General features: G+C 41.3%; 1 gene segment (V, D, J or C); it reads left to right on the top strand.

The window, feature by feature from the left end:
* Positions 1-6,379: 6,379 nt before the first annotated feature.
* Positions 6,380-6,908, top strand: LOC114688480. The segment is given in 2 exon segments: positions 6,380-6,493; positions 6,577-6,908. Coding segments are annotated over 2 exon segments (378 nt in total).
* The last annotated feature ends 1,887 nt before the right edge of the window (positions 6,909-8,795 follow it).

Below are 8,795 nucleotides of genomic sequence, written 5' to 3'. Positions count from 1 at the left end.
CCTGTTTATATCAATGTGAGCATGTGACTACCATAATTGAGTCAATATTTGGGTGAAAATGTTTGATCACATTTCACATCAATGTCTAAATTGTAGACGACAAATGTTGCTGTTGAATATTTATTTTCAAGTTTTATTCATTAAACCATTTTACATTCATGAGCTTTTAGGTATATGCTCTGAGATTAAGCAGTGATCACTGATTCCACATTCACAGTCTTGCCCAGTCTCAATACCCTGCCCTGTAATCACAGCCTGTTACAGAACAGGAACACAGTGACATGAGACATTCTCCTCCAGTCTTTGGGATACATGGGTTTCACAATCATCCTCAGTGCCTTGCTGAAGGCTATTTAGCAGTTAGTGTTGCTGATTCATGACATTTTTCCAGAGGAATGGGCTGCAGAAGTTGTCTGTAACTACATTCAGAGGTAAGTTACAGAGTGTACACCCCAGAGATGCCCAGAAACATCTTGGAACTGGATCTTCCTGCATCTTAGATATCTGGCCACTGAGGAAACCATGTGCATCAATCCTTGAAAATCAGATTGAGGAGATGTGAACCTATTTCCAGACACAATCTCTTCCCTGTGGAGGGCCTTGGGAATTGTGAGAGTGGTGCTCAGGTCCTCAAGTGGTGTTTAGAAGAGTAAAATACAGCACAGTTACAGTAGGGAGGCTCAAGGGTTAATTATCAATGCAATCAGAGACCAGCCAGAGGAGAAGTGTAAATAATCCACAGAGTAAAGGAGAATCATGAAAAAGCTAGAAATCAATATGTGATGTATTCAAGGAGGAATCCTGCTCACTTTCATATTTGTTGCAAAAGATCTGCACATATTATAATCCCAATATTACTTTAATTTAGGAGAATAAACTAATAGTATCTATTTATATTCTCACAGGGCCCAGAATTTTGTGAATGGGTTACATTGTAAGAGGAGAAATTCTCCTTACTATTAAACAGACATGTACTCATGTCCATTGTAACCTATGATAGTCATCAGCATCCCATATACTGTAGTATGAAATACGGCTTTATAGACATTACTTAACCCAAAAGAGATTTGGAAATACCAAGATAAAACCATCTAGTACCTTGAATTGTAGGGACAAGTTTTCTTTTATAATGAGAAGAGGGTATTACTCTGTGAACTTACAGTCAGCAAGACATCATATAAATTCTGACCAGTGGTAAAAGAGAAGATATGCATCAGACTGGTCCCAGATCTTTCTATCCTACAACATTAGGTGCATGTAACTCATGATCTAAAATTAGAGGAAAATATATATGAATAACCTGAATTTATATAGCATGCATTTTTTGTTTTAATACTGTAGCTATACTTCAGACATTTAAACACACATGTACATATAACCCTACATATTGCTCTTGGATTGTCCCATTCCTGGAAATATATTCCAAATCAATGAAAATGTTCAGATTCTGAATAACTTAATAACACATGCCCTGTCCAAGAATAAGAGGACTGTAAACATAGAAAGGTAGACATGGAGAGATAAAACTGTGTAAGTACACATATCCTGCACCCATGAGGATCCTTGTCAAGGAGAACTCCTCTCTTCCCTAATTCCTTTAACTGTATGCAAATACAGTGAGGGAAACAGATTGAGTCACAGCATATATTTAATTCATTTCTAGTTCTTTCTTAATGTGAGTGTATTTTCTGGAATTGTTAACTTTCCCGTGAATACCACAGTAATTCATCTTTCTGTTGACCTCTTTATCTGAATGTCTCAGAAATTCATAAATGGATACATGGGAGGCTCATTCTGAGCTTTAGAGTCATTATGTTTCTCTCACATCAGGTGCTCTGATCCAGGTATAATCTGATAAAGATAGGCAAGACTTTGTTCTCTCCTGTTGTCACCTTACTACAAGTGAGAATTGCTAAAGATAGATCCAACTGTCACCAGGGAGGATCCTGACATTGAGAGGGGCATTGATGATAGTATAGAAACATCTTAACATCAGTCTCTGATGTATCCAGTCAGCTCCTCCAGATTAACAATAACCATTTCTCTCTGAAGCTAAGCTCTGTGATAACTGAAGTTGTAGGAATGTGTTATTGCTCAAGAAAGACAGTGCTATACAAGTTTGCACTCCCAACAATAGTGGAGGAGTATTCCACTTGCTCCACATCCTTTCCAACATAAGTTTATCATTAGTGTTTTTGATCTTAGCCATTCTGACAGGTATAAGATGGTATCTCAGAGTTGTTTTGATTTACCTTTCCCTGATGACTAAGGATGTTGAGCAATTCCTTAAATGTCTTCAAGCCATTTGGGATTCTTCTGTTGAGAATTCTCTGTTTAGATCTGTAGTCCATTTTTTAATTGGAGTGTTTGTTACTTTGATGTCTAGTTTCTTGAGTTCTTTATATATTTTGGAGATCAGCCCTCTGTCAGATGTTGGGTTGGTAAAGGTCTTTTCCCATTCTAAAGTCTATCATTTTGTCTTATTTACCATGTCTTTTGTCTCTCAGAAGCTTCTTGTTTTCAGAAGGTCCAATTTATTAATTGTTTCTCTCAGTGTCTGTGCTACTGGTGTTATATTTAGGAAGTGGTTTCCTGTGCCAATGCTTTCTAGGCTACTTATTACTTTCTCTTCTATCAGGTTCAGTGCAGCTGGATTTACTTATGTTGAGGTCTTTGATCCACTTGGATGTGAGTTTTTTGCATGGTGGTAGATAAAGCATCTATTTGCAGTCTTCTACATGTTGACATCCAGTTATGCCAGCACCATTTGCTGAAGATGCTTTCTTTTTTCCATTGTACATTTTTGACTTCTTTGTCAAAATCAAGTGTTCAAAGGTGTGTGGATTAATGTCAGGATCTTCAGTTCAATTCCTTTGGTCCACGTGTTGGTTTTTATGCCAATACCAAGCTGTTTTTATTACTATAGTTCTATAGCAGAGCTTGAAGTCCGGGACGGTGATACCTCTAGGAGTTGCTCTATTGTACAAAATTGTTTTAGATATCCTAAGTTTTCTTTTTTTCCATATGAAGTTGAGTATTCTTTTGAGGTCTGTGAAGAATTGTATTGGGATTTTGATGGGGATTGCATTGAATCTGTAGATTGCTTTTGGTAAGATTGCAAGTTTTATTATGTTTGTTCTACATATCCATGAGCATGGGAGATCTTTCCATTATCTGACATCTTCTTCAGTTTATTTCTTTATGGACTTAAGTTCTTATCTTACAGGTCTTTTACTTGTTTGGTTAGAGTTACCCCAAGGTATTTTATATTATTTTTGGCTATTGGAAAGGGTGATGGTTCTCTGATTTCTTTCTCAGATTATAACCCACAGTTTCAGAGAAGCTAGGAAACAAGGAGGACCCTAAGAGGCATGAATGGATCACCTTGGGAAGGGGAAACAGAGGAGTTCCCAATGAGTAAACTGGGCATGAGGGGGAGCAATAGAGGGTAGGGGATATGGGATAAGAACATGAGTGAACAGGATGGTTGAGTTGGGGGAGGGATGGAGTGGGAGAGCAATGAAAGAGATATCTTTTTTTAGTTCTGCCCCCCAATTCCCCCCCCATTCCCACCTCCTCCAAGGCAAGGTCTCCCCTGGGTAGTCAGCCCAGCCTGGTAGACTCAGCCAAGGCAGGTCCAGTCCCCTCCTCCCTACACCAGGGCTGAGCAAAGTGTCCCAGCATAGGCCCTAGGTTCCAAAAAGCCAACTCATGCACCAAGTACAGGTCCAAGCTCTGCTGCCTGAGGGCCTCCCCAACAGTTCAAGTTAATCAACTGTCTCACTTATCCAGAGGGCCTGATCCTGTTGGAGGCTCCTCAGCTACTGGTTCACAGTTATGCATTTCCACTAATTTGGCTATTTGTCCCTGTGCTTTTTCCAATCATGGTCTCAACAATTCTCACTCATACAATCTCTCCTCTCTCTTGCCGATTGGACTCTAAAATATCCCCCTGGGGCTCAGCTGTGGATCTCTGCATCCATCTGCTTCCATCAGACACTGTATGAGAGTTCTATCATGACAGCCAGGGTGTTTAGCCACCCGATCACCAGAGCAGGTCAGCTCAGGCACTCTCTCGGCCATTGCCAGTAATCTACAGTGGAGATATCTTTGTGGATTTCTGGGGACCTCTCTAGCACTCTGCTTCTTCCTATTCCTCTTGGGTCTTCATTCATCATGGTGTCTTCCTCTCCATTCTCCCACTCTGCTCCTGATTCAGCTGGGACCTCCTACTCCCCTAAGCTCTCTTTCCCCTGGCCATTTCCCTCCATTACCGCCCCCACCCCCAGTTTGCTCATGTAGATCTCATCCATTTCTCTGTTGTTTGGAGATCTCTGTGTCTTTCTTAGGGTCCTCTTGAAAGAGATATCTTGATAGAGGGAGACATTATGGGGCAAGGGAGAAACCTGGTGCTAGGGAAATTCCCAGGTATCCACAGGGATCACCCCAGATTAGACTGCTAATAATAGTGGTGAGGATTCCTGAACTGGCCTACCCTGGTAATCAGATTGGTGAATACACTAATAGTCATCTTAGAGCCTTCCTCCAGTAACTGATGGAAGGAGCTGCAGAGATCCACAACCAAGCACCAAGTTGAGCTCCAGGAATCAAGTCGAAAAGAGAGAAGAGGGATTTTATGAGCAAGGAGAGGGAGTCAAGATCATGATGGGGAAATCTACAGAGACAACTGAGCCAAGTCAAAGGAACTCATGAACTTTAGGCTGACAGCTGTGGAACCTGCATGGAACCAGACTAGACCCTCTGTATATGGGAGACAGTTGTGTAGCTGGGTCTGTTGATGGGCCCCGGGTAGTATGATCAGGATCCATCCCTGGCTTTCTGGATCCCATTCCATATGGCCTAACACCTTGCTCACCCCTGATAAAGGAGTCTTGGTCCTGCCTCAGCTGTACCAGGCTTTGCTGTCTGGAGGAGAAATGAGGGGGTGTGGATCTGTGATTGTTATGCAAAGTGAATTAAAATGAAAGACAGTGCAACTTCTGTGTAAGCCTTGACAAACTAACCTGCAGGGGAGCTCAGAACCAGCAGGGGGCACAATGGAGCCAAGAATCCCCAGTAGAGAGATGAGGTTGGTATGGCAGGGACTCCCAGATCTTTCCTATGTCCTTTCTTGCACTGTTCTTACCACTAAAGATAGTATAACAATTTTTAAAACTATAACATGGATGGAGATAAACTTCTAGGATCCACCCCAAGCTGAGGATATATTGGCATTTGATGATGGATGAGGAAAATATAATAAATTTTCTTTGGAAGATTACTGGAGGTTTCCTATGTACTAGTGAATGACCCCACCTACGTGTATATAGATAACACTGATTGGACCCATTGTGTTATTAGTTAATGAAAGAAAAGAGGTCAGGAATTTGAGAGAGAGATTTATTGGAAGGTCCCAAGAGGAACATGTGGGGCATAGTGGGTGTAAATGTGATCATACTATATTATATACATGGGCTAAAATTTCAGAGAATACAAATTATTAAATGTAAAAGTAACAAATTTCCATATGCTTAAAATTTTCATTCACATGTATTTTGTTCACTGCATATATTTTCCCCATAATCTCCACCCTTCATTTTCCTTCCCCTCCTTCTTTACCTGTATTCTACTAGACAATTTCACTTATACATCATCATGTATTTGTATTCATATTTGTATGTGAGTATGAAATATCTAAGAACTACTAATGAGAGTCTCATGTATTGTCTGTGTTTCTGAGATCATCTTAATTAATACATTTATCTCTTGTTGCATCCATTTTCCTTAACTGATGTAGTTTTCATATTCCTTGCAGATGAAAAACTTCTGTTGTGTTGTTTATATAAACATGTATTCTTGATATAATCCTTTGTTGACAGACACATAGTTTATTTCTATAATTTAGCTATTGTGATGTTGCTACAATAATCATTGTGCAAATATATCTCAAGTATATTTACTTTTGGACACTTGGATGAGTTTCTTAGTATATAATCTGTTGGAAAGGCAAATATCAACTGCATATATCTGAAAGGCAGTGGCAAATTTCAAACTTAGCAGGTTTTAAACTTCCCATCACTATCATCATCATCATCACAACCACCATCAATCAATCTGATAACCTGATCACAAAGTAGACCAACTTCCTCAGGCCTGCAGTCTATTGAGAGCTTAGGTCCTGATGTTACTTCCTCAGCATCTGCACAAGCTTCAGGGAAGGAGTATGGTATACATTTCCTCAGAGAGGATTAGGATATCCTGCTGCCTGACCCAGGTATCCTCTACCTCTTTCTTCTTCAGCAGAACTAGGTGCTTATTTAAGAAGTTCTCTGCTCATGAATATGCAAATTACTTGAATCTATGGTGGTAAATACAAGGAAGTCCAAATCCCAGAACAACATATGACGAGTGTCCTCTCCACAGTCACTGAGCACACAGGTCCTCACCATGGGATGGAGCTGGATCATTCTCTTCCTCCTGTCAGTAACTACAGGTAAAGGGTTTTCCAGTTCCAAACCTGAAGAAGGAACAGGGACTGAGGTGACAATGACATCCACTCTGCCTTTCTCTCCACAGGTGTCCACTCCCAGGTCCAGCTGCAGCAGTCTGGTCCTGAGCTGGTGAAACCTGGAGCCTTAGTGAAGCTGTCCTGCAAGGCTTCTGGCTACACTTTTGATACCTATGTTATGCACTGGGTGAAGCAGGTGCCTGGACAGGGTCTGGAGTGGATTGGGTACATTATTCCTACATTTGGTAGTACTGACTACAATCAGAAGTTCAAGGACAAGGCCAAACTGACTGCAGACACATCCTTGAGCACAGCCTACATGGATCTCAGCAGCCTGACCTCTGAGGACTCTGCCGTCTATTACTGTGCAAGAGACACAGTGTTGCAACCCACATCCTGAGTGTGTCAGAAACCCTGGAGGAGCAGGAAGCTCCCCTGGGACTGAGATGACAGAGAAGATGAGCCTGGAGACTTATACAAAAATAATCATTTTGACTGGTCAAAATTTTGTCTGTCATTTCACAGTCTTATAGGGTCTTTGTCAACTTTTTAAACAGGACTGCTGGGAATAAAGTGATCCTGATTCAGGAGGCCCTTAGAGTACACCATACCTTGATCAGCTGTTTACCAGTGACCACCTCCACAGACTTTTTTTTTTGTGTGTGTGTGTTTTTGTTTTTCGAGACAGGGTTTCTCTGTGTAGCTTTGCGCCTTTCCTGGAACTCACTTGGTAGCCCAGGCTGGCCTCGAACTCACAGAGATCTGCCTGGCTCTGCCTCCCGTGTGCTGGGATTAAAGGCATGCACCACCACCGCCTGGCGGACTGGAGAGATGGCTCAGCTGTTAAAGGCTAGGCTCACAACCAAAAATATAAGACATGATTATTTTTTAAGAAACTAAAATAGGACAAACTGTAGCAACTCATCATGATATAAATATTTTTTTATATCTATGGGACTGGAACTGTTGATGGAGTAGCTAGTAATAAGCTATAATATGAGTCAGGCCAGTAAAAGACAAATCCACAGCATGTGCACAAACAAAGCCCCTTTCATAGTCCAATTTGGTTTCCCTAAAACAAGCACAGGCAGCTTGTTGGAAGGGGTCCCCATAGTTTTGGGGTAGTTGCTTTAGCCTTTTCTATTAAATCTAATTTAAAGCCTTTAGTTATTGATACATCTGATCATGAATTGCATTCGGCAGTAATAATCAAATCTCTTATTGTTTTAGGTTCAGGGTTGGAGCTGAGTGTTATGTTGCAGAGTCCCCAGGGTGTGGAGGACTTTGGCAACAAGCTGGGCTCCTGCTCAGATAGCTCTGGGGACAGAGCATTGGATTCCAAGCTGGGAATGTAGAGACCTGATCAGCAGCCCTGGGTGCTCATTCCCCTGTATCCTGAAATTGTATTCTCTTTGTCACCACCATCCACATAGACTGGACCTGTGAAATGCACCTTATAATGTGCAGGTGTTATAGATTGAGGTTTACTGTATTAATGATAATTAGCAAGTTTTAGTTTGTATTATTTTTGTAAATGACCTTTTCCTTCCCCATTTGAAATATATAGGAGGCCACACAGACACAGCCAGAATCTGAGTTCTGTGCAATCATTTTGGCATGCTTTTATTAAATCAGCAATAGTATGAAAGGTATTAGCAACTATAGAATGAAGCTTTTTACAGTTAAAATTTGCATTTAATACACAGACTGAAGAGACAAGGTAGAAGCAGCTTTATTGGTGAAATTATTATGGCCACTCCATATAGTTAAATGAATATTTATTTAATGCCATAAATCACAAATTAAGGGATAGGTAGGTCGCAGGGTCTGGGGGAGGTGTATCGCAGTCCAGCGGTGTTCTCTGGAGCTCTGCTGGGTCAACCTCCACTATTCAGCATCCTGGCACCAAGACAGCGTGCTTGCCCATCCAGCTCTCGGGTCTCCTGGTGCCTCCCCTCACCCCGCTGTGTAGGCATGACAGTTGCCAGAGTCTCAATGGGGGTTGGAACTTCCAGATCCAAGCTGGAATGGCTACCCACTACACAGCTTCTTTACTATCTGCCTGCTGCTCTGTAGCTTGTTGCAGATGATGGACAAAGTCATGAATGGATCTGTATATTTCTGTGTATCGTGGGAAATATGCCTATGGGAATATTGATGCCAAGAGCTTTATTCCAAGCTGTTATAGCAGTGTGGCTGCTTTGGCTTTTAGCAGCTTGAAGACTTGCAAACACTTGGGCCACTGTTTGGAAGTTTCCTTTTCTGATAATTTGATGTTAAGTCATGT

The sequence above is a fragment of the Peromyscus leucopus genome, unplaced genomic scaffold (genome assembly GCF_004664715.2).
Source record: "Peromyscus leucopus breed LL Stock unplaced genomic scaffold, UCI_PerLeu_2.1 scaffold_1380, whole genome shotgun sequence".
Taxonomy (NCBI): domain Eukaryota; kingdom Metazoa; phylum Chordata; class Mammalia; order Rodentia; family Cricetidae; genus Peromyscus; species Peromyscus leucopus.
Note: the sequence above shows the minus strand (reverse complement) of the source record. Positions and strands in the feature narration are given on the sequence as shown.